Below are 26,532 nucleotides of genomic sequence, written 5' to 3'. Positions count from 1 at the left end.
AGTCAGAGACTGGAGGCTGCTAAAAGCAGCTTCTGAGTTGGTTTCCCTTTTTGGCAAAACAATTCCTCAATTCCAGAGGGAACCTTTAATCATGAAGCTAATTACTATCCTGCTCCTCTGCTCCAGGCTCCTGCCAAGTTTAGCGCAGGAAGAAGGTGCCCAGGAAATGGACTGCAATGATGAGACTGTATTTCAGGCTGTGGATACTGCTCTGAAGAAATATAATGCTGAGTTAGAAAGTGGCAACCAGTTTCTGTTGTACCGAGTGACTGAGGGCACTAAGAAGGTGAGTGACGGTTTTCCTGTGAAACCACTTGTAATTGGTGCTCTCAGGCACAGGGCTAGAGGGCTGGAGATGGCTGGTCCTTAGGCTTCCTGGGTGATCATGAAAGCAGTATCCCAGGAAGAAAGAAACCACAGCAGATGGAGCTGTTTGAAAGAGACAGGCATGGTGGGACTCCAGCATCTCAGTCAGCTTGCAGCAGGAGAATCCACTGCATGTGTGAACTCAGCCATCTCCCAGCCTTAAGTGAGAGTTCCACACGGGGATGGATACAGGGGACAAGAAGGGAGTTGGCATTATTGCTTGGACCAAATATCTAGCACAGAGTGTGTACAGCTGATTCTTTGAGGTTAATAGATGTTTCCACTAGTTCTTTAGTTTTGGGGGGCAGAGAGGTTGAGCCAGGGTATCTAGTAGCTTTAGACCAACGCACGCACTTGCTGTACAGCTAACGATGACCTTAAACTTTTGATCTTTCTGCCTTCAACTCCCTAGAGCTATGAATACAGGCATGGGCTGCCATGCCCGGTTTATGTGGTACTAGGGAAGCAAGCTCAGGACTCCGTACATGCTAAGCAAGGACTTTACCACCTATGCCACATCCCATGTACACTCTGGCTAGTTTTTACTATACTTTTTTCTGTGAGTACACTCAGGTATGAAACAAGTGAAAGCAGGATGTACAAATCATAAAAATGAAAATCATTTAGAGTTTTTTTTTAAATATAAACTTCACAGGCTGGAGAGACAGCTCAGTGGTTCAGCACACTGGTTATTCTTCAGGAGGACCTAGGATCAGTTCCCAGCACCTATGGTAGCACACAACCATCTATAACTTCAATTCTAGGGACTATGCGGAGTCTCTGGCCACCTTGGGCACCAGGCACATTTGCACTGTACATATATTCTTACAGACAGACAGACAGGAAGGCAGACAGACAGACAGACATACGACATACATAAGTACATTGAGGCAAACAAACATGCCTATAGAGTTTAAATTTAAACCTTTCGAAAATATAAATAAATAATAAAATAAATTTTACCTTAAAAGAATGATTCTTTGGATTAGTCAAGTTATTTCAGCAGGGGAAAAAAAAGGATACTTTGACACCATGAGGATGAAAAGAAAGCATTATGGGACACAGACTTGTGAGATTCAGAAGGGGAAATGAAGCCTTTTGCTTGTCACTGCAACACAGCCTGCAGTCTGCTCACTCCACTCAGGGCCACAGACTCCTAGTATCTTCATTGACTGACAGATGGGGGCCCATAGGAGTTTGGTTGCCCCATGTTCATATATCTGCCCTGGCCTTGAACTCACAGTCCCCCTGTCTCAATCCAAGTGCACTACTGGGCTTACAGGCTTCGTCCTATGCCCAGTTTCAACCAGACAGGATGGACTCATAAATGTCCATGAGAACCAGGGTTTACATAAAAGAGGGCAGGGACAAAACCGTGGATACTGCTATGAGATCACTAAGAATGCAGGCATAGTAAGCACATCCTTCCAAGGGGCATTTACACAACTGTAAGCACTTATATTTTAATGAACCTGGCTCTCCTTGAGTCTGATCAGGACTGGTGTTTGTGATATCAGGGTCCACAAACTTGCTGCTGGGTGCCCTGAGTGACTCCAAGTGTCACCTTTGCTTTCCCCAGGATGGCGCTGAAACATTGTATTCCTTCAAGTATCAAATCAAGGAGGGCAACTGCTCTGTTCAGAGTGGCCTCACCTGGCAGGACTGTGACTTCAAGGACGCTGAGGAAGCTGTGAGTGTGCTCTTTATACAAAAGCCCCAACCTGACCCACACAACCCTCACGGTGCTATAAAATATAAATGAGACAGGAAAACTGATAGACCAAGTATGAAACTTGTGTCTAGCGTGGGGTACACCGGATAACTTGGTTCCCAGGTACTTGTTTAAAGCAGGGTCACCTGTCACCTCAGTCATCAGCTGTTCAAGGTGAGAAAATTTAAAGTCCTTTTAGCCTTTCTCAGTTAAAAATACAACATTGTCATCTGTGTCCACTCCAGTCTGTCACTCAGTAATCCTTGGCCATCCCTGTCCTGTGCCAGCCTCCAACTGCTGGTGACTCCTGTTCTGCTCCTAACTTAAGGGACATCGCCCCCTGTCATCCTTTGAGGTCCTGTCTCTAGATGCTCTCACTAACCGGCTGGTGTCCAGTTCCTCCCATGTTGCAATTGGCAAGATATAATTATTATTCTGTTCTATATATACACCTAACTGCTTGCCCACCATTAGATATGGATTATTATTCATTACAAGGAGATGGCATATATTATAGAGCCTATTCATACAGGATGTACATGTTATATCTGTGTTCTTGAGAAGAAAGGAAAGCCGGCAATATGCTGATTGTTAAACATGTGTGTGTCCACTCAGTAGAAGGTGGTCCATGCAAACAACCAAAGCTTGTGCACTGGACCCCAGGGAGACAACAGGAAGACATTTGGGCTGAGTTCGAGGTCTAGTTTAGGAAGAGTATGGCAGTATCAGCTCTATTGAGCCCCAGTACTAGTCTTGACTCTGCTACTCATCCTCCCTCGGTAGGTACTTTATCCTATTAAAATGAGACATTCTTGATCTCACTGGCTGTAGGAGGGTGACACTAGATACATTATACAAAGGATCTGTTAACAAAAGCATCTTAAAGAAACACTGTGTCCACCTGGTGCTTGCCTTGCACTGTGAGAGGGGATTATCTGTCTGAGAAGCAAGCCTGTCCTCTCACAGGCTAGCATTCCCCTCTTAACCAAGATGTCAGCATCGTCCACGTGTTTGTTTAAGCACTGTGCTCATTCACAATTATAACATGCACTGGGTTCCAGATTAGGAGACCAGGATTGCACCTCTGGCTCTGGCTCTGTGAGGTTGTGTGGCAGCTGCTATGCCCTGCAGTCAGTCTCTCAGAGCTACCAGGAGACATCACAGTGAGCTCTAGCTTCACGCAATAGCTCCTGATACTCAGGACTGGGGGCTAAAGTGAAGGCCAAGTCAAAGCTATTCTACAAACGTTATTCATCACTAAGAGTGGGCAGACCTGTGTAAGCACCGACTGTGCGCTGCTCTGTTAGGCGCTTTCTGTGTGTGGGCACACTGATTCTCCACAGCAACCTCTTAAGTACATGTGGTGCTGTTTCCACAAGGTGGGTAAACTGAGGCAGTGGGGGGCACCAGGGCAGCAGGAAGAAGTAGCAGCCAGCGGTGTGGAAGTGGGATGTTCTAAGAGGTTAAACTGATTTATGTAAAGAGCAGGCAAACACTGAAACTGAGGGGGGAATCAAAAGGAAGCTCATCCTGTTGGTCCTCTTGGTCCATCATAGTGGCAAAGAAGCAGCCACAGATCTCCACATCGTGCCTCGAGTTTAGAGGCCTTGCTCTGCCTCTCCCCAGTCCTGTGAAGATCAGTGGTCAGTGGAAACAATCACAAGGTCACATAAATATTCATTCTCAAATCTCACAAGTCTGTTAATGGACTGGAAAGGTTGCTGAGTGGTTAAGAGCGCTTGCTGCACTTGAGAATTCCTGGGTTGGGTTTCTAGCACCCAGACGGACACTTGGAACCATCTGTAACTCTAGTCCCATTGCTTCTGCTGCTGTCCTCTGGGTCCTGCAGGCACCAGGCACACATGAGGTGCATAGACACTCATGTGCATAAGAACAAGTAAATCAAAAGGAAACGAAACAAAATCTCTATTAGAGAGAAACCTTAGTCCTTTCTCTGTTTAAAAATCCACCTTTATTACCAGCACTAGCTAGGTGTCTCCAGGAGGAAGAAAGAGGAAATCAAATGCCCTCTTTTCTTCCTTTTTTTCTTTTAGGCTACTGGCGAATGCACAACAACTTTGGGGAAGAAAGAAAATAAATTCTCCGTAGCCACCCAGATCTGCAATATTACTCCAGGTGGGTGATCCATCTGGGGACCTGGACTGTTGGTGGCAGTGTGTCAGAGCCCGGGGGTTGGTGATGTTAATTATTCCTGTGTACCAAGAACACAGCCCAGACCAGACTGCTTCACCCTCCCAGAAGGTGGCAATGCCATCTGCAGTGTTGGAATTGTGGTACATGTTGGGTATAGTAGCACTGCAGGAAGTTCTTGGATTGGGTCAGGCTTGTGTCAATCATCCCCTGAGACCTATCCGAACTCCCTGTGCTGTGTCAGCAGGGGTAGGTGGAGGTGGGTATTTGGGGTTCACTGAATGAGGCACCATGAACCTGCCTCCAATCCTTCACAGCATCCTCCATGGAGCCGAGTGTGGGCTTTGAGGCATGCCCTGGTCTGGAATCATTCCTTCTTTGTTCTCGAAATTATTTAATCTCATTCCAGGGTTTCTACTTTGCCTTAGGTCATTTAGTTCTTGGATAAAAGATACACTCAGCCTTCGTATTTACAACAAACCTTAAACAGTACAAATTCTGGGCAGCTGCCTATCCCCTATGCTGTTAGAATCTACTTTCCTATAAATAAGGCTGAATAATTGCTTACTATATTTCACCTGGCTGCTGTTAACTGCAACTGGCCAACCCACAGGGATATGTTTCTATGGTTCACCCACCCCATGGTAGCTTCTCCTTCTCCTTCTGCACCTTTTTTTCCCTTAGTGGTTGCTGTCTGACCCCCAGTCTGGGAAACCTAAACCCCACCTATTCTTCTTCTGTGAAGCTATTAGCTGTTGGCATCTTTATTTACCAATCAAAAATAACTCGGACCAAGGTAAATGTGGTCTGGGACAGCCAGGTCTTGAAGGCCCACACTTAGCATCACAACAGATAGCGATTGAAGAAACCTCAGCACTTCTTTTTTTTGTTTCTTTGTTTTGTTTTCTGTTAGTTTGCTTTGGTTTTGGTTGTGTTTTCTTTTTCAATGCACAGTTTCTCCGTGTAGCAATTCTGCTATCCTAGAGTTGGCTTTCTAGACTGGGATGGCCTCGAACTCACAGACATCCACCTACTTCTACTTCCTCAGTCCTGGGACTAAAGTTGTGAACTACCACGTCCAGCTTCATTCCAAATTTTTATCCTCTTCCTTTTCCATGTCTCAGAAGGGACATAAGAGAACTGCACCCTTGACAGGGTGGCGTGCTGGGAAAGGAGACGATAAATCTAAAGTTGCAATGTCTGGGCATCTTACCGTAGACTCAGGACATTGATGGCTGATACTCACTGAGCAGTTAAGATCTGGGGACATTACATACATCGACTCCTCCCAACATTACAGGTCAGTCAGTGTGGTATACACCCTCATTTGTCAGATGAGGAAACTGAGGCTGGAACAGTGAAGTAATTTACCTAAAATTATACAGATAGTCTGTAGAGACTGGGTAGAGTAGGTTCTTAGTTAAAAAAGCAAAAAAAAAAAAAAACCAACCCTCCTTTAAGAATAAAAAGAAAAGACAAGTTATGTGCAGATACAGCCATTATTGTCATTTTCTCTAATGCTAGAAAGGTGCCAAGATTTTATAGAGTGATGTGTTCATGGCCAATGGCAGTCATGAAAACCTTCCTGGAGCTGGCCTCTGCAAGGTGCAGAGGGTGGAAGAGAGGGACGGGGGGAGAAAAAGGGGGAAGGGAGGAGGAGTGGGACGGGGAGGGGAGAGAGAATATGGAGCAGCATTTTTGGCTTCGATATGGTTCAACACCATACTGGCATGTTTTCCCTGCACTGGCCTAAGTTTTCCGTATAGAACCTGCAAAGGCACCATACATCAGCTCTTGCAAGAAGTTGCATATAAAGATATCAGACCAAGGCAGAGAAGAGCTCATCAGTCCCCATCAGCACTGAAAAGTTCTATTCCTATTTCAAACCCATCTGTATAGAAATATGCAGCTTAAAAGGCACTGAGTTATCCAGGAAAGAAATGTCACCCTTCATACTCTTCCCTCCCTTGAAACTGCTCTCTTCTACTCCATTCTGCCTTGAATGAGCGCTGGCTCATGGGGGACAAACTGCCCTCATCATCTCCACAGCTTATGTGGCTTTCACCTCTTTTGATCAGTAAGTCTCCCATCCTTCCCATCAAATTCTACAGTGCCCTGATTCAACCTCTTCTGAAAGAAGAGAAGGGGAAATCATTTATAAAGTTTTCCCGACTGCCGTAGAGATGCCATACACCACACAGTCCTGAGGAGAGCTGTGTTGAGCACCTAGCAATGTGAGGGTTGAATATCATCAGCAGAGCCCAAGGCTTAGTCTACCGACTAGATCACACCTACTGTGTTAAGTGAGCTTTTGGACAATGCAACAAATTACCTGACTTGGACTTTGCAGCACAGTTAAGATCTAGCTACATCTGAGTATCATAGTGCACACCTGTAAATCCCACCCTGGGGAGGTTGAGGCAGGAGGAGGATTAGGACATTACATTTATTCTCAACAACAGAGCAAGTTGGAGGATATCCTGGAGTATATGAGGCCTTGTCTTAAAAGGAAAGAGGGGAGAGGGAGAGGGAGAGGGAGAGGGAGAGGGAGAGAGAGAGAGAGAGAGAGAGAGAGAGAGAGAGAGAGAGAGAGAGAGAGAGAGAAAGAGAAAGGTGGGAGGAGAGACCCAGGGACAGCAGGCACCCAGTAAGTATGTTCCCAAGGGTAAGGAAGCCTTGATCCTGAGGAGGCATCTCTGCTGTTGTCACTCACTCTGCAGCACTCCTCCCTCAGTCAAGGCTCTCCCCTTGGTATTTAAAAGCAATACCTATAAAAGTGTTTGACATCATTTTATTGCAAACCATTCAGTGTTTCCTCCTTCCACACAGCATAGTCTTCACTTCAGAGAGTCTATGGGAATCCTAAAATCCTCTGTAAATATTGTGATTGTTTGCATTTTTCTAGGGAGAGGCTACAGCTCTCATCAGAATGCCTAAGAGCTTGTGTGCTTTGAGTGTAGACAGTGAATCTAAACAGGGTCAGTATCTCCTGCCTGGAGCACAGCCTTCTCTCTCTGACTGTCCCTAAATCAAACTAGCCCTCTCTGTGTCACATTGGGCACTCTGGCAAACTAAATAGATGCCACGTCACATACTACTGTTCCTTTCCCATCCTGATTTCTCAGCACCATCACCCCCTTCTCCCTGCCCCCCCACTGCGAGTCACCCCCACATGTCTTGTCGATTCCTCTTGCCATCTTCTTCCTTTTCTCTCAGCATTCTCACCTTTTCCAGCCTGTCATTCCTCAGCCCCTTTGGCCTCATGTATTTTCCTAGCTCTTGCCCATCCCATGAAATGGTCTGTCTACACTCTTTCCTTTCTACCTGACAGTCATTCCTTCACAGATGGGACACTTGAAATCTCCCTATAACCTGGCTCATTGCCTGCCAGGGGATAGCAAGGGCACATAGACTTAAAGGAGAGGCTTCTCTTGGGCTGACCGATAAGAAAGCCCCTTGTCTTGTGTTCTAGTCAGATGAAAACAGAGAGGAACACTTTCTGGCCAGCTCACTACCTCACATTGACTTGCTTTAGATGGTGAAACAGTGAATGTGTTAACAAGTTTAACAATAGCATGTGACATAAAACAGAAAGACCGTCCTGGTTGGGTGTGGGGGGCTCTTCTCCAGGGCCAAAGCATTACACTGACATTATCAGATGGAGTTAGGTGTCAGGGAGCTCTCAGTAACTTTGAAAAACAATGATATATCTGTAATGTCTTCCCTTTTATAAAAAGGTTAGTGTATTGTTGTGGTCATTAAAATAAAGACCTAATGATGTAGTTCAGCTAAATTCACGACTCTTAAGGCAATAGGACCTGGGAGAATATAACTGGTAAACGAGGCAGGCTACAGTCTCATGAAATAACCAACTTTATTCAGAGCTTCAGATAATGTATGCTCTGAGGGTTGAGAAAGGTCAGCTCAGTAAGGTTGTCATGAGCTCAAGCTACATACAATTCACAGGGATAAGCTACACGTGACAAAACAATGTTTTTCCATAAAGTCATTGTGATGGCTATTTCTGTTTGTCAACTTGACTATATCTGGAATAAACTAAAATCCGGAAATGGAGGGCAAGCCTGTGATCCAGATCTTGAGACTGTAAGGAGACACAGGCTTCTGACCTGGATCTTGACATGGAGATCTTGAGGACTAGTGGCCTTAAATAGCTTAGGCCGAAGCAAGGTAGCACACACCTTTACCTCCAGGAGACTGAGGCAAGGAGATCTAAGAGTTCAAGGTCAGCCTGGAACAAAGCAAGTTCCAGATCCAAGCATGGTAAAACACTCCTTTATTCTGGGCCATACCTCCTGCTGAGGGCCTACATAAGGACATTGGAAGAAGGAAGACTGACTCTGCTTCATGTGTTTGCATTTACTTGCCAGCACATCTGTTAGAACCTACTTCTTCAGGATTGCAGCTTATACAGAAGACTAGGTGAGACAACTAGCCTCGTGGACTGAGAAACTTTAGACTTTTGGACTTCCCGTTCACAGCTGCCCACTGTTGGGTTAGTTGGACTACAGGCTGTAAGTCATTACAATAAGTTCCCTTAATACATAGAGACATTCCATAAGTTCTATGACTCTAGAAAACCCGAATCAATACAATCATATACAAGAGAGTTTAAAGATTGAATTGAAGAACAACAGCAAACAATAATGAATATTCTGAAGTAAACTCATTCCTACCCAACACATCTGGGAGGAGCCTGAACCCTCATTCCAAGAACAATTCTCTGCTTTGAAGAAACTGAAGTCACAAGTCTCCTGTCCTGTATTCCTGGAGTGTTCTCGAAAGCACTCAGAATTCTCCTCATACAACTTCCTTCCTCAACGCTGCTGTGAGAAGCTGAATGCCTGCACACCTGGGTTCCACCCCCTCTGTCCACACAGCAGGCATAGAGGCCTCTGGAGAAGAGCAGAGGAAGGAGGATGAGCACTGGAGGCCAGCCTTGGCTGCATGGACAGTTCCAGACCAACCTTGACTATAGGAGACCCTGTGAAAATGGAAATCAATAGCATAGCCATTCTTAATGCTCTGCACCTTTGCTTCTGACGGCACTGGAGTCCTAAACTCTCATTAGCTCTAACTCACACCGGAAGGAGATACAGCAAAGTCAGGTGTTCAGGATCTTTCTAAATGGCCTTGAGCTTTAGGACCATGACTATGAGATGTGTTTTCAGTTATTAATGCTGTGTCTTTGTCTGCTCTTTGTCAAGGTAAGGGTCCTAAGAAGACAGAGGAGGACCTCTGTGTCGGGTGTTTCCAACCCATACCGATGGATAGCTCAGACCTGAAGCCTGTTCTGAAACACGCTGTGGAGCATTTCAACAACAACACGAAGCACACCCACCTCTTTGCTCTCACAGAAGTAAAGAGTGCCCACTCACAGGTTTGTTGTTCAGTTGTTCATGACATGAGATATTGTAGTGACAAGGAAATGTTAGTGGTTCCCCAAGAAAACAGAGAGGAGCTGATCTGACACACCTCCCAGCAGGATCTTTGTTCTATTCAAGTTAGATCACCTCCCCTCCTGCACCCCAGTGTGCCACCTTCAAGCAGGATGGTTTTGATATTGGAGGAGGGAGGGACCCAAATGTCTATGGGGCAAGGTTTTATACTAAGCAGCAAGCAGGGGTAAGTGGGTAAGCATCTAATTGGAAAGCTACTGTGGCCTTTAACATAACTGTCTGGTGCTGGGAGTCACATCATAAACTTAAGTTCTGATCCCCTCTGCATTGGTTGTTGTTAGACAGGGGTTGGGCTTGTAACCTGGGGTGCAGGTTTCCTGGGGAGTAACCTGGAGACACTCCTCTTGTTGAGGGTGTATCCTGGAAACTTTGGTCGGGTTGGGGATTAGCCTAGAGATTGGAGTAAGGGACCAGCCTGTTAGTTTACCTGAGATCAAACTTAGGTCAGGTCTAAAATGGGGTCTGAACTTAAAGATGTAGCATCTCAATATGGTTGAAAATCTGTTAGATTGGCATTTTGTCGCTTAAAAAGAACCACTGGCAGGAGAACCTGCCTGGCCACATGCTGGCATGAGCTGGAGTGTCCTGTGTTTTCATGAGATTAACTCGTATGACAAGGGGCTTTGTCAGGATCCAGGGGAGTTGTGAGACCCATGTAAAGGAAAGGAAACTCTCACACTCCAGTTCCCCCGGCATTACGTGCTTTCTTCCCAGAAATGGAAAAATGGATGGCATTGTGGCTTCAAGGTTTTACCAAATCTATATTTTTATCTTATCATTAATTTAAAATAGCATCAATACATTAAATTGTTTGTAAAAAGGTGGACACAGCTAAATTATACTGCCCACTTCTTCCTGGTGGCGTGGGGTGGAATATCTACTAATCTGACCATTTATTTTTTTGCTTCTCTTGTTCGCTTGAGGCAGAGTCTCCACAAGTCCTGTCTGCCTTGAACCTCACTCTGCAAACCAGGCTGTTCTCAAACTCAGAGATCTTCCTACTTCTGCCTCTGATGCTGGGATTAAAGGCTTTGACCACCAGGCCTAGCTTTGTATTGGCTCCTTTATCAAGGCTTTTCTGAGGTCTCTTAAGAATCCCTCAGGTTAGAGAGTAACACTCTCTACTTTTAGTTCAACCTGCTCCTGTGTGAGATGTGGACCTTGCCCACCTGAGGTCCTGAACAGCGCTCAGCACAGGGACATGGTGAACATGGACACAGATGGTGGGAAGGGGCTGCGAAGAGCAAAGCAGGAGAACCTCACTACCTGGTGACCTGCACCCAGAGGGCTCACCAGGAGAGGCCACTCCCATTCCCCATTGCTCCAAGCTAGACAATCATACTGCTTCACTAACCTGATACTCCTCCACTAACATACATGCATTCTTGGCAACCTGGGAAAGAAAGATTGTGGGTGTCTTTGAAGATACAGATATATCATGTATATGATATATAATGTATACACATATGATATATATGCATATTCTTTTACGTTTGCAGTTACTTAGAAATGCCATGGGAATGTGTTGTATGTGTATGTGTGGGTGTCTGTACATGTGTTTGTCACAATACCCAATATTTGCTTAGTGATCCTATGGTCTACTAAAAATAATGGTTTGTATTTCTGGAAAAGTTACTGTATCCAGTTCAATGTTTCAAGACATTTATAACTTTTGCTCAGTGTGAATATTATTCAACCTGAGGTTCAAGTACTCATTCCACATAAATCATTTCAGGTGGTGGCTGGCATGAATTATAAAATTATCTACTCCATTGTGCAAACAAATTGTTCAAAGGAGGATTTTCCTTTCCTCCGTGAAGACTGTGTACCCCTTCCCTATGGCGTAAGTAGTAGACATTTAGCAATAGTCTTTCACATTTTGCTGACAGCATTTCCAGAATGTCAAGCTCTGGGACTTGACACCGAGATGTCATTTAGTGGTTCACATTCATGTTCACCCGGGGTCTTAGGACATAAGTTGCTGGTCAGGCAATCCATGTGTGTCACGCTAAGTATTTCTGTCCTGTCAGGGATTAGAATGGGATTTGCCATGCTGATGGGTTGTCACACTCTCCTGGCCTCCTCCACCTTCCTGTGTGTTCCATATTCACACAGGATGCTCTGTGTCCCAGCTTCTTCCTATAAACTCTCCTGTGGTGTTTGCTCACCCTCCCTCTTCTCCTGTCATTCCAATGAATGCATTCTGGGAATTCTCTCCCTCTGTGCATGACATCTTGTCATTGTAATGATGTCAGTGGCTGACCTGTGGCTTGTGGATGCCAAGGTGACCAACGACCGAACCTTTCTGGAATATTATTGTAGATATTTCTTTAATCTAGTGTCTCTGCTTTGAGAGTTCTGTGTTGTGAGGAAAAGATGGGAAATGTAGACCACACTTTGCTAATTTTAATGGTAGAGCACTTGGGACATATGCTATTATGCCTTCTTAGGTCATACATATGTAGTGCACCATAGATTAATCCTGCTTCCTGAGCCTTCTGTGTCACTGGAAAATCATTGTAATATGTTAAGGACAAGTAAAAAACCAGAAGCCCTGGAGAAAGGAGGATTAGGAGTTCAAGAGCGTCCTTAGCTGCATAGTGGGTTTGAGGCCATCAGTGGTTTGAAAAGCTGCTGTTTCAGAAAGAAAACAAAAAAGACATAAGCAAATAAATGAAGACAAGGAGGAAGCGGGAGGTGGGTGTGGTTGCACACACCTTTGCCAGCACTCCAGAAACAGCTGATGTCCATGAGTTCAAGACCAGGCTGCTCTACAGAGTTCTAAGCCATCGGGGCTATAGAGAGCGATGATGCTGTATCAAAGTTTGTTTTCAAGTTAAATTAAAATCAAAGGAAAGGAAGAAAGGGCAACTATGTATGCAGAGTCAGTCAAATATACAAAGTAAAGTAATATACATATAAAAGTAGGGGCTGGGGATTTAGCTCAGTGGTAGAGCGCTTACCTAGGAAGCGCAAGGCCCTGGGTTCGGTCCCCAGCTCCGAAAAAAAGAACCAAAAAAAAAAAAAAGTAATAGAAAATAAATGTGTTATAATTCAGAAAGCTGTTACCTTCAGGAAGAGTTGTGGGTGCTCTTTTCTGATTTTACATACTTTGGGGGATTTATCCAATACTTCTCGAATGTTCTGGTTAATTATGTATTGATTTATAGCCACTGAAAGAATCATAAATGACTATCAAGAAAGACACAAAATGAAAGAAAACATTTGTGAATCTTCTGCCCTTTAAGGGCTTAACATGGAGATCATGTTCAAAATTCCAGAACTCAACACCAAAAGACAGACCACTTCTAAAATGGGCAAAGGACTGAACGGATGCTTCAGGATTGACAGGTGACCCACAAGCCCATGAGGACACCCACAGGACCACTAGCCATCAGGAAATGCAAATGCAAGCAGAATGGTCCTAACCCCCAGAGCGATTCCTGCACATTTTCTTTGTCTTTTTCCTGGGTGGAGATGAAGGAGACTTGTGGGAATATTTCAATGACTTTTCTCTCTTAAAAGTTGTGGTTCTTTTATTTAAATTTTTTAGATTCATTTATTTCAAATATATGGGCTTTTTGCCTACATGTATAATCTGTAGACTATGTACTTACAATATCCACATAGGCTGGAAAGGGCATCAGATCCCTTGGGACTGAATTTGTAGGTGGTTGTGTGTTGCGGTGAGGATGCTGGGAATTGAACCCTGGTCCTCCATAAGAGTAGTTAGTGCTTGGACCTCCGAGCCATTTCTCCAGTCCTGCGATTATTTTACATGCTCTACTTTTTTTCACCTAAGAATTTTTCCTCATCATTAGAAATCTTGGTAAACTTTAAAAATGACTCTGTATTAATATTCCAGAAAGGACACCATAGATTCTTTTTTACCACAGCACTCCTACCTTTCGATACCTAGGTTATTTCTACTTTTTTATATAATTACTAACTTAGCAAACATTTTTGAAAATGAAAGTGTTTTTGTATTTGGTATCATTTCCTTCAGAGTAGGGTCTCAGTTTTATAGGTGATAAACATAGTTATTAAAATCTTTTAAACTTCATTTTATTCATTAGTTGTTTGCTTAAATAAATAAGTGAAATTCTGTTGCATTAACATTCAGAATTTTATGGCCAAGTATATTTTATTTTCTCAATCAATAGTTGAGGTAATGTGTTTGTTTTGCTGAAATATTTTCATAAGGATGTTAGAAGTGTATGGATTGATATATGGATAACTAATTACATTTTTTGCCCATTCCTTTCTTTGTGTGTATGATATATGCATGTATGTACATGTATATATGGGAGTGCACACCTGTGTACATACATGTGAAAGGCATGTGCTCCACAGTCTCTAAAACAAAACAAAGGTAAAATTGAAACCAGGGAATAACTATTTCAGTCGAAGGCTTGTCTCTGGCTCTCTCTGTCCCTTGCAAACATCGATAAGCCAATCATCAGGGAGACAGGGACAGAACTTCTGGTCTCACCTGACAGCAGCTACAGCAGTCAACAAACTCAGCGTTCAGTGAGAGACCCTGTCTTGCTTGGGCATTGCTGTGCAGTGTGCAATCATATTTCTTCCCTCTCTGTGGTTTCTCTTCGCCATGGATGTCAGGGCTACCTGTGCTTCTCATTTCTCCTTTGCTTTCAGCTCTAATTCCTTTTTCTTCATTTTCCTGATGCAATCAACTGTAACATAGACACACTGTCTTTCATTTTTGATAGATGTTTGTTCTCACAATGACTTCTGTTTGTGATTTTGAACCACCAGGATCATGGTGAGTGTAGGGGTCATACCTACGTGGATATTCATAACACAATTGCTGGCTTCTCACAGAGCTGTGACCTTTATCCAGGTGAGAAATCACACATGGAGACACAGGAAGTGGTGGGGTCTCCTTCTTACTTAGCTGCACTGTGTCTGTAAGTGACCAAGACAGCATGAAGGATGAAGGAACAGTGTGGGTTCTCCAGACAAGGTAGCCTTCAGGGACAGTGGCACCTGCCTTTCTTTTTATATGAATTGTCCTTAAATCTGGTGTTTTGAGTTAGAGAGAACTGTATCTTGTTTTTAACCAGTCACCATGAAATCCTTTCAGGTAAAGGTAGGTTTTCCAGGGTGTTTTATCTGGGGAGCTTTCTGGAAAGCTTGTAGTTAGATCAGCATTTCTAATCAAACAGCCGAGTTCACTCACACTGACAAACAGTTGTGAATGTGTCATGTTGAGAAACAGCACTGTGCACCTGTCATGAGGAGCACCACTGTGCACCTGTCATGAGAAGCACTCTGTGTACTTGTCATGAGGAGCACCAGTCTGTATGTGTCATGAAGAGCACCACTGCACACCTGTCATGAGGAGCACCACTGCACACATGTCATGAGGAGCACCTTGTGCACCTGTCATGAGGAGCACCACTGGCACTGCCTGTTTAATGGAGCCATGGACTCCCAGCTGTCCATTGGAGAGTCATTGCTTTATGTTCACAATCAGTTCCCTCAAAGTTAAACATTTCTCTATAGTTTACATCAAAAAAGGGAAATTTTAAACTGGGCGTGGCAGTGCACATCTGTAACCATGTCAGTCAGGAAACTGAATCAGGGGGAATCAGAAGTTTTAGGTCAACTTCTGTGACTTACAGAATTCAATGCTGGCTTAGGACCCTGTATCAGGGTAAAAATAAAAAGAAATTATAGCCAATGGGTCAACAGGTGCAAATATGCTCTCCTATGCATATGAATTCCTGGAGAACAAGGAGAAGTGATGGTCTGAGGGCCAATATTCCCTTAATTCTGTTCTGTTTCCCTCACACCCTGTGTACACGAGAATGCAGAAGTTGTGTGTGACAAGAGCAGGCCAGGACTACTCTTTGGGGGAACTTACTGACTTCCAATGTTATTTTCTTCAGGAGACGATTTGTTTTCACTACTTCCCAAGAAATGCTTTGGCTGCCCCAAGAACATACCTGTAGACAGCCCGGAGCTCAAGGAGGCACTTGGTCATTCAATTGCACAGCTTAATGCACAGCATAATCATCTTTTCTATTTCAAGATTGACACCGTGAAAAAGGCAACATCACAGGTCTGTAAATAGAAAATGGGAGTTTGGAGCCTATGTATGGATTGATTGGCACCATGTTCCCTATGTTGGCTCTGGTTGGGGACACAGTACTTGGCAACAGAATTTGGTGGGGCGTCCTTCATTTGGGAGGCAGAGGTAGGATCCCTGAGTTTGAGGCTAGCTTGATCCGCAAAGTGAGTTCGAGGATAGCCAGGGTTACACAGCAAAACTCTGTCTCACAAACAAACAAACAAACAAGGAGGGTGGGAAGCTCAGGTGTGGTTTTTACCTGACAATGTCTGAAGCAAAGCTTAAATTGTATAAGCCATCACTTCCAAACTCCAAAATAGTGTAAAATACTAGAAACCACAGTGCAATTAGCAAAATGCAAGCGATGGAGTGCACTGTTTTATTCTCTGGCATCTTGATCTCATCTCTCATAGACACATCTTGTGCTGTGTTTATGGTGCACAACAGTAATGCAAACTCTCAGAAGCTGAGACAGGAGGATTGCCACAAGTTTGGACTACACATAGCAAGTACACACACACACACACACACACACACACACACACACACACACACTCCAATAACAACAAGATCCACAATATGGCTGTGGATAAATGAAGCCAAGTACAGCCTTACTCTTGAGTGTTAGGCAGAAAGGTTAAGGCAGCTTTGTAAAGAGTGTTTGATGGGGGAGAGTCTCCTGCTTTCCTAACTGCCTGTTAGTTTGTTTCCTATGCGCTGGTTGAGAGTTTTTGTCCCTTGCTGTTTAGTTGCTCAAATCTTTTGTTAATTCTGGATATCAGCTGTTGTCTGAAGGGTAGCTGTAAATATTTTCTCCCATCATGGGCTATGGGCCCTGCTGGTTGTTTCCTTTCCTTTGTAGAGACTTTGTATTTTCATGCAGTCCCATCTGTTGATACCTGGGGCAGATTCCTGCCTGTGCTGTTGGTCTTCCTGTCTGTTTTTGTGCCACTCACAGGCTGTCTCTGTCACTATGGCTCTATAGTGTACTTTGAGGTCTAGTATTACAATACCTTCAGTATTCTCTTACTCCTTAAGACTGGTTTGGCCATTCAATCTTATGTGGTTTCATATAAATTCATGTATTTTTCCTAAGCCTATGACATAAGCCATGGGAATTTTTATAGGTATTACATTAATTCTGAATGTTAATTTTGGTAGTATAGACATTTTCACACTATCAAGTTTGCCTGTGAAGGGACATGGACAATATTTCCATTGTCCAGTATCCTCTGTAATTTCTTTGCCAATATCTAGAGATTTTTATTATAGAGAACTGTATTGTAATTGTCTTTGAATCATTTGGTTAGACATATTCCTAATACATTTTTTTAAATTTTTGAGAGAGGATCTCATAATACAGTCCAGACTGACCTCAAATTCACTCTGTAGACCAGGCTGGCCATGAACTCACAGAGATCTACCTTCCTCTATCTCCTCAGTGCTGGGATACAGGCGTGGTCCACCAAGGACTGGCTTGTTTAAATGTTTAAGAGGTTTCATAATATTAAAAGTATAAGAGAATCAATAGATAATATAAATATTTTCCTAATCTAATAATTTAAACTACATAAGAACTTTCTGATTTAGTATTTGGCAGAAAGACAACAAAAACCTTTAAAGAAAATACTTTGTTTCCCGAAACCTAAGATTGTGCTAAAATCTAAGCCCTTGAGTTACTTTGCAGGTGTGGTTTGAAGCCTTTGAACATTAAAATTAGTATGTGTATATTAAAGTAAAAGTTTAGCCCACATATCTTTTACATAGTGAAGGAAGCTGGCCAGACTAATACCCAGAAGTCTTAGTTATGTGTACAGATATGTACCAGATATGGGTAGCTTAGGTAAAATGTGACACTTTAGATGGTCAGTTTATAATTAAAGTTTCAAGATCCTAACTTTAAACCCACTGTAGTAAAAAGTTTAATTTATTATAGAAATTCTTATTAAATATTTGTCTTGTCCTATTAACTTTACAGGTGGTTGCTGGAACAAAATATGTGATTGAGTTCATAGCCAGAGAAACCAATTGTTCCAAACAAACTAACACAGAACTGACAGCGGACTGTGAGACCAAACACCTCGGTGTGAGTAGCGCTGTCCCTGTGTGAGGATCTAAGGGTCACTGCTCATGTGCCTCATCACTAATGCTAATTTATTTTCTCTTGTCTTCTGCTTTCATGATTAGCAAAGCCTCAACTGCAATGCTAACGTGTACATGAGACCTTGGGAGAACAAAGTCGTCCCGACTGTCAGATGCCAAGCGCTAGACATGGTAGGATTTAAGTACGGGAGCTTGGGGTCAGCTCTGCCTATTCCAAAAAGCAATATCTGGGTATGGAAAATGAATCATTACTGAAACAAAGTGGGGCCAGGGCTACATTTTTTTTCATAGTTTTGGACTCTCACCAGCAAAATATGAAATACAGAATGTGGTATAAATATAATTTTTTTATTAACTTGAGTATTTCTTATATACATTTCAAGTGTTATTCCCTTTCCCGGTTTCCGGGCAAACATCCCCCTCTCCCCTCCCCTTCTTTATGGGTGTTCCCCTCCCAACCCTCCCCCCATTGCCGCCCTCCCCCCATAGTCTAGTTCACTGGGGGTTCAGTCTTAGCAGGACCCAGGGCTTCCCCTTCCACTGGTGCTCTTACTAGGATATTCATTGCTACCTATGGGGTCAGAGTCCAGGGTCAGTCCATGTATAGTCTTTAGGTAGTGGCTTAGTCCCTGGAAGCTCTGGTTGCTTGACATTGTTGTACTTTTGGGGTCTCGAGCCCCTTCAAGTTCTTCCAGTTCTTTCTCTGATTCCTTCAACGGGGGACCTATTCTCAGTTCAGTGGTTTGCTGCTGGCATTCGCCTCTGTATTTGCTGTATTCTGGCTGTGTCTCTCAGGAGCGATCTACATCCGGCTCCTGTCGGTCTGCACTTCTTTGCTTCATCCATCTTGTCTAATTGGGTGGCTGTATATGTATGGGCCACATGTGGGGCAGGCTCTGAATGGGTGTTCCTTCAGTCTCTGTTTTAATCTTTGCCTCTCCCTTCAGGGCTACATTTTAAACCCATAAAAAGTTGTACATTTCTATGCTGATCTTGAGGTTGATGGCTGGAAAGGAAAACAGGTAACCTCCCAGTAACTTAACTCATTGTCAGTGTTCCCAGGTAGTTCTGTGTCTGGTACTGAGGAGAGGGCCAGGATACTAACACGAGGCACACGCTTCTGAGACTTACCCGAGACCTGAGTACTACTGTGTGCTGTGCTCTCCTCCGTACATTGGAGGACTTTGTGAGGAAGGTGGCTTCACTCCCCTTCCACAGTTAATGAATGTGAACTGCATTTTAAAAGGCTCCTCAAGGGGTCCACACACACACACAATTCAAATCTGAAAGGCTGCACTCTGCACCAGGTTTTTTAAGTCTTAATGTGCCTAGGGCTTCATCCCTTGCCAACGATGGGACACTAAGATTTGAAATGCTCTGAGGCTCCAGAGTGAATCATGTCACTAAGTCCCTCAAGCCAGGCTGTGAACAGCAAGCTCCTTGCATATTCTCAATGGTCCCGGGGGCTCGGGGAAGCAGGTGTTGTGGTTTTCATTTGGCAGCAAAGTAGACTCAGTCTGTAGAGTGTTGAGTGCAGCTCCTATCTGAGCCCACCCGTTCCATCATGACCCTAACTGTTAGAAGATGTTTGACTCCAAAGCCTAGTTCTCTCCTCTCTCATGACTGGCTTCAACTGTGGCCTCCCCACATTGGTAAAAGGGAGGTGGAGCATATCCAGAAAGTCACATGTCTGTGCAGATTGTCACCTCTCTTTTCCTAGCTGAACTTCTTGTCATTTGTGTAATATCTCTACCACATTGTAAAAGGCCTTCCGGTCAAGCTTGTGAGAAGGCCCTATGGTGACACAGCTGAGAACGATTAGCCATAAAGACCTTTAAGGATAGTAACAGCAATGGTTGCAACAGAAATGATATCAAACTGCATACCCCCGGGATTACATGCTCAATCACCCTGTTTTCTAAATGAAGAAAAACTCTTAGCCTTAGAGGACTATTAATAAGAATCAGGACAGGGCTGAGGCTGTAACTCAGTGAAGGGGTACCTGCCCAACACTTACAAAGTTCAATCCCTTGGACCACAAACAAAGCCTACACGTTTCAAGAATAATCAAGGGAGAAGTATTGTTGATTCAATTTTCTAGGAAGGTAATATAGCATTTGAAATCTGGGAAAGACTCACGCTGTTGCAATACAGAATAGCATCACCATGTTCCTAGTCTCTTCTTCCTTCACAGACAGCCTGATGCTAACACGATGCATTCCTCTCAATATTTCTGTGTAGATGATTTCTAGGCCTCCAGGATTTTCACCTTTCCGGCTGGTGCAAGTACAAGAAACTAAAGAAGGAACAACTGTAAGTCCACCCTACATTGCCAGGGTGCAAGAAGAGAGGGATCCAGGAAATGACAAGGACCCATCCATGGCCATGGCTGGTTTCATGCAAAGCAAATAAAGGATAAGAATCACCAAGGTCATAAGCATGGGCATGACCATGGCTGTTGGCCCCCAAAGCGGCATGGTCTTAGCAATGGACACCAGAAACCACATGGCCTTGGTCATGGACATAAACATAAACTTGATGACCTTAAACAGCAAAGAGATGATGGCTATAACTATAGACATCCAATGGGACATGGTCATGGTTATGGTCTTGGTCATGGTTATGGTCACGGTCACGTTCACAGTCATGGTCTTGGTCATGGTTATGGCCAGGGTCAGGGTCACGGTGAGGGCAAACACACAAATAAAGACAAAAACAATGTCAAGCACACTGACCAGAGAGCAGAGCCTTTGACAAGCTCTTCTGAAGACAGTACTACATCTACACAGATACAGGGGAGGACAGAGGGCTTCACCTTGAACCCTCCCCTAGCTCAGCCAGATGTTATCTCTCGTGGTTTTCAGGACTCAGGTTTCACTGAAGGTGTGATAGCTACCACATCACCATATGACACGGAGAACCATGATGATTTGATCCCTGATATCCATGTACAACCAGATAGCCTTTCATTTAAGCTGATATCTGATTTTCCAGACTTCCCACAACTGTCCTGGGCACCCATGGAAGCCAGTTGGTAGGAAGGATCCAACCACAGAAACAGCAGAATTTTCTGATTTTGATCTCCTTGGTGCTCTTTCTTTAAAAAAAAAAAGATTTATTTATTTAATATATATAAGTACACTGTAGCTGTCTTCAGACACACCAAAAGAGGGCATCAGATCCCATTACAGATGACTGTGAGCCACCATGTGGTTGCTGGGAATTGAACTCATACTGATGGTCTTTCTTAACTTATACAGCCCAGGTACTTTTACAAATGCTTTCCCAGCCTCTTTTTCTACTGCCCAAACACAAATATTATGATATAAGTCATCAAGCCATGAGGCTCAGAACAGCCTGTCAGTAGGACTTTATAAATCCCTGTGGACTGATAATCAAACTGCCATCCTTCTGAATTCCTTCTGAGCCTGCCTCACACACTCTCTGAACCAATACAGGAAGAAGCCTACCAGAATCCACTGCTCAGATAATGAGTGGGTATCTCAAGATACACATTACCATTTCCATACAGAACTATGGTCTCTGTGTTTAGAAAACAGAAAATCAAGAGACTGAAGGTTTATGGATGGGGGAAAATAACAGCAAAACTTCCAGATGTCAGAGAAAGATAAGAAAACAGAAACAGGCTGATCAAAGGGAGAAAGTGGGCAGTAATGACTTGACTTTATGATTCTCAAGCAGGTTAAGTATATCAAATGAGACTCTCACTTGAGCAGGTTAGCCTTGAATTTCCTTTTGTGGGTGATGATGTTACTCACTAGTCTACCCCCTGGCTAGTCTTTGTCATAGCTTTCAAGCAAGAGCTTTTTGGTAGTATTGCTGAGGTCAGATCAAGCAATCCTTAGTTCTCAGAAGTTCTGCATCTAACACCAAGGACAGAAAGTAGAAGGAAGAATATTGAAGTAGGTTTGCCACAGCAATCTTTTAGTTCTTGTGACAAGGCATGTCGTGGGAGTTGATGGAAACTTCATTCCTACCTTTTAGAAGCCAGTTCCTTAGCCTTACCTTAAATTGCTCTATCTTTTTGCTATGACACTGAAGACGATTGACTTTGGAGAAAGAGAAAGAGGTTATCACTCATGGCCTTAGAATGTGAGGAAGGTGTGTGCTTTACAACCCATGCTGTGCTTTTGCCTGGAAAAAGAAGATAGGACTTTCTGAAGGCAGAGATAAGTCCTCCAGGCTCCAGCAGACAGTTCCGTACCCATGATCTCTGAGAGACTCTAGGTAAATTCCCTGGCCACTAAACAAAGACCTGAACCCCAAAAGTGACCCTGTAGGGAGGAGGGACCCCTGACATGTATGGAAGGAGAACACAGAGTGGGGGATCAGAACAGTCAGAATGTGTGTGATTGTGGGACTCACTGCAGAGTCCCCACAAACTCCGATTACAGAAAGCAAGGTGCCTGCACAATGCACTGGAGAGATGTGTGGGAATAGGAAATAAGGATGCTGCTTCACACAGCTACACAGCCTGTGTGTGTGTGTATGGCTGCTGTGGGAAACTGCATTTGAGCTGAGTGTTCTTTCATTTTAATCATTGTTTACCTTTAAAATGGAGACCCAATGTCACTGGGAAACATTCTCACCCTGTAACTGGCTGCGCTGCTTTGCCTAAGTTGAGCAGAAGCACGAGATTAACAGCATTTTACTATATTACAGAGGCTCCTAAACTCATGTGAGTACAAGGGCAGACTCTCAAAGGCAGGGGCAGGCCCAGCGCCTGACCATCAGGCAGAAGCTTCAACCGTGACACCATAGCCTGGCAAAGACCCGGAGTGGAAGGACCAGAAGACTCCTGGGATGTGTGCAGTATGGAAGCATGTTTCTTCATCACCTGATCCTGGGTGAAATAAAGTTCAGACTCGACGAGTTCACAGTGTCTCCTTCAGCCATTCCTATCTTGTAGTGAATTGAAGCTGTCTCCAAAGCTTGAGTTTGGCCACAGAGGCTGTAGTAGCTCTCTCGAACATTCTCTCTAAGGTAGACAGGAATCTTTGGATGCAACATCCTTACCTCATAGATCACACAGGTGCCACAGGAGATTCTCACTTCTGCAGGATCTAAGAGCTCACTCTCTGTTCCCCTCTCATGTTCACTGAGCCAAGGCGAGGATAGTTAGACTTGCTTATCAGTGTTCCTAAATCTGTGTAATTACCCAACTGGAAAAATAATCTATGTCAACACGGTGTCTACCAACATCTTATTATCACAAAATACCCAGTGACCAGGGTGGCATATACTTGTTATCCTAGCACTGGGGAGACTGAGAGAAGAGGTTTGCTGAGAGTTTGAGGTTAATCTGGGTTGTATTTTGGGTTCAAGAGTCCAAGCACAGCCTGAGATACGTAAAGAAAGGATATATATCCAGGAATGGTGATGTTGACCCTCAATCCCAGCCCTTGTCAAATAGAGGCAATTGGGTCTTTAAGTTTGAGGCTAAAGAGAAAGTCCTAGGACAGCCAGAGCTACAGCAGAGAAACCTGTCCTTAAAACACATGCACAAAGGATTGGGGATTTAGCTCAGTAGTAGAGCGCTTGCCTAGCAAGCACAAGGCCCTGGGTTCGGTCCCCAGCTCCGAAAAAAAGAAAAAAGAAAAAAGGAAAAAGAAAAAAAAAAAACACATGCACAAGAGTAGTCTCGTGAGCAAGTTCACGTATGCACACACACACCTTCATACATACACACACCTGCATACACACACATACACACACACCTGCCTACACACACACACCTGCATACACACACACACACACACACACACACATCTCTTCGTACACGTGCCTAACATCTGAGAACCACTCTCTCCACAAAAAGAGATTCCCCCACTTTCCTCAAACACTCAGAGCCCACATTCTGGGACCCACCTGTAACACGTGCTCCCCTCACAGATAGAGCCCTCAGTCCAACTCCCTCTGGTTCACTAACCCTAACCCAACACAGAGCAAAAGCCAATATCCCTTAATAAAAAGTCAAGAGAGCCAGAGAGCCAGACATGGTAACACATGCTTTTAATTCAGCACTCGGGGGAGGGAGGGGTTGCTATGAGTATGATGCCACCCTGCTGGTCTACAAAGCAAGTTCCAGGCCAACCCAGGGTGGATGGGAAAGACTGTCTCCAAAAAAAAAAAAAAAGAAAAGAAAAGAAAAGAAAGAGAGAAAGAAAGAAAGAAAGAAAGAAGAGAAAAGAAAAGAAAAAAGAAAAAAGACTGATTTGGAACAAGCACATCTCAACCCAATATAGGAGCAGGATCATTCTAAATGGAGGAAAAACTTAAAGCAATATCTTTAAAATCATGAGCCAGACAAGGCTGACGATTCTCTTCATTAGTACTCATGTAGGGCAGTAAGACAAGGGTTATTGCTGAGAGCTAGTGAGGAAAGCAGTGAGGTGCATGGTCAGTGGGGAGTGGGGATGGGGTGGGGGAAGGGGATGACTTCTGGCTATTAACACCTGCTGATCTCAGCCTGGGATTAAGAGAAGAAACTTAGTTATTTAGGCTCTTTATTCTGTGACTGGGACCTGAGCTGGCCAGGCAAGTTTGTTACTCTTTGTGAGCCACAGGAAAAGGAAAAGAAAGGAAGGAAGGAAGAAAAAAAGAAGGGAAAGAAGGAGAGAGAGAGAGAGAGAGAGAGAGAGAGAGAGAGAGAGCACGAGCCAGGCACACACAGAAGTATGCACACTGGATGAAACAGAAAGGGTACATGATCACTTTATTTTCACTCTCAGTGTTTATACTTTCCCAGACAAAAATTACCACATGCAATTTTTTCCCATTAATTTATTTATTCACTTTACATCCCAATCCAGCTCCTAGTCCCCTTCACACATATCCTTCCCCCATTTCTCCATCCCTTCCCCTCTGAGAAAGGGGATTCCTCCCACACACAATGATACACCCCACATACACATCAAGTCACTGCAGAACTAGGCACATCCTCTCCCACTGAGGCCAGAATAGGCAGCCCAGTCAGGGGAATGGGACCCACAGTCAGGTAACAGGTTCAAACACAGCCCCTGCTCCAGTTATTGGGACAGCCACATGAAGACCAAGCTGTATGTCTGCCACATACGTGGGAGCCAGGTCCAGCCTATGCTCCCTTCCTGGTTGGTGGTTCAGTCTCTGGGAGCCCCCAAGGGTTCAGGTTAGTTGACTCTGTAGGTCTTCCTGTGGAGTCCTTGTTTTCTGATCCCTCAATTCTTCCCCCAACTCATCCACATGACTTCTTGAGCTCCATCCAATGTTTGGCTGTGGGTCTCTGGATCTCTTTCCATTCGCTACTGGGTGGAGCCCCTCAGAGGAGAGTTATGCTAGGCTCCTGTCTGCAAGCACAACAGAGTATCATTAACAGTGTCAGGGATTGGTTCTTGCCCTTGGGATAGCTGTCAATTGGGGGCAGCACTTGGTAGGCCATTCCCTCGGTCTTTGCTCTGTCTTTGTCCCTGCACATCCTGTAGGCAGGACACGTCTAAGTGAGGTAACCAAGGCCCAAAAGGTCTGTACTCACGTATAAGTGTATTCATTTTCATGCTCTGCTTTTTATTGACTACTGAAGCAGGAGAGACGCCCCCACAGCAAACACTACTTACAAAAATGCCTTCAAGCTTCTGCCTAACACTCCACCATAGGGGTCTGCTTGGCTTCATTTAATCTTCCCATGTTGTTGATCTTGTTATTAGTGTGTGTGTGTATGTGTGTGTGTGTGTGTGTGGTGTGTGTGTGTGTGTGCATGCCCACGTGTGTGCGTGGGAGAAGGGTGCATGCCATGCATGTGTGTGGAAGTCAGAGGACAACTTTGTGGGACCGGTTCTCTCCTGTCTTCCTGTGAGTTCCAGGGATGGGATAAAGGCCTTTATCATCTGAGTCATCACTGGCCCTGTGGATCAATTGGACAGTTTACCATGTCTTTCATTCTTGTAATTAAAAGGGCAAAGACTATGGTTGCATATAAATTCTTTTGTTTTAGATTCCCAGAAATGCGACTACTAAGGCAAAAGTATGAACTTTTAGGTGAGAATTTTCTTACTACGCTTTGAAGATCCTGTCGGCTTCCACAAGAGGTTGCTTCTATCTGGAGAAATTTTCACTACCCTGCATCCAGGGAAGCCAGTCTCTAGAGGTGAAATCTGTCCTTAAACATTCCCATCATAAATGCAGGAGCTGGGCTGGAGAGATGGCTCAGTGGCTAAGAGCACTGACTGCTCTTCCAGAGGTCCTGAGTTCAATTCCCAGCAACCACATGGTGGCTCACAACCATCTGTAGTGAGATCTGATGCCCTCTTCTGGTCTGAAGACAGCTACAATGTACTTACAAATAAATAAATCTTAAAAAATTTTTTAGAGATGGTGCCGCAAAGGATGAGATTTTAATAACCACATAGTCACCAAGGATAGAGGTGATGTAGACCTGATCCTCTGACCACAGGAGAAGGGAAATAGCCTTTATTGACAGGGTGAAAGGAGAGTTAAGTCCCTAGGGATAGAATTATAAGAAATGAGGATGTCCAGGACAGAGGGAGCAGCGGGAGAAAGAACATGGCTCCGAGAGTAAAGGCTGTGCGTGTGTGCATGCGCGTGCGTGGGTGTATGCATGTTAAGATGCGTGT

General features: G+C 44.1%; 1 protein-coding gene across 1 annotated transcript; it reads left to right on the top strand.

Moving 5' to 3' along the window:
* Window positions 1-22,795, top strand: Kng1 (kininogen 1). Its single transcript, NM_001009628.1, has 11 exons — window positions 1-286; window positions 1,946-2,056; window positions 4,132-4,213; window positions 9,454-9,626; window positions 11,441-11,548; window positions 14,482-14,566; window positions 15,618-15,790; window positions 17,778-17,885; window positions 17,987-18,073; window positions 20,144-20,215; window positions 22,586-22,795. The coding sequence occupies exons 1-11, from the start codon at window positions 92-94 to the stop codon at window positions 22,682-22,684; spliced, it is 1,293 nt and encodes a 430-aa protein (NP_001009628.1). The 5' UTR covers window positions 1-91; the 3' UTR covers window positions 22,685-22,795.
* The last annotated feature ends 3,737 nt before the right edge of the window (window positions 22,796-26,532 follow it).

This window comes from Rattus norvegicus, chromosome 11 (assembly GCF_036323735.1).
Source record: "Rattus norvegicus strain BN/NHsdMcwi chromosome 11, GRCr8, whole genome shotgun sequence".
Classification (NCBI taxonomy): domain Eukaryota; kingdom Metazoa; phylum Chordata; class Mammalia; order Rodentia; family Muridae; genus Rattus; species Rattus norvegicus.
The sequence above is the reverse complement of the archived record's forward strand: the minus strand, read 5'-3'. Positions and strand labels throughout refer to the sequence as shown.

Excerpts from the sequence above, each read along its gene's own strand:
- Kng1 (NM_001009628.1), top strand. The coding sequence starts at position 92 with ATGAAGCTAATTACTATCCTGCTCCTCTGCTCCAGGCTCCTGCCAAGT. Across the intron at positions 2,057-4,131 it reads TCAAGGACGCTGAGGAAGCT|GCTACTGGCGAATGCACAAC; the intron begins GTGAGTGTGCTC and ends TTTTTCTTTTAG. Across the intron at positions 4,214-9,453 it reads GATCTGCAATATTACTCCAG|GTAAGGGTCCTAAGAAGACA; the intron begins GTGGGTGATCCA and ends CTCTTTGTCAAG.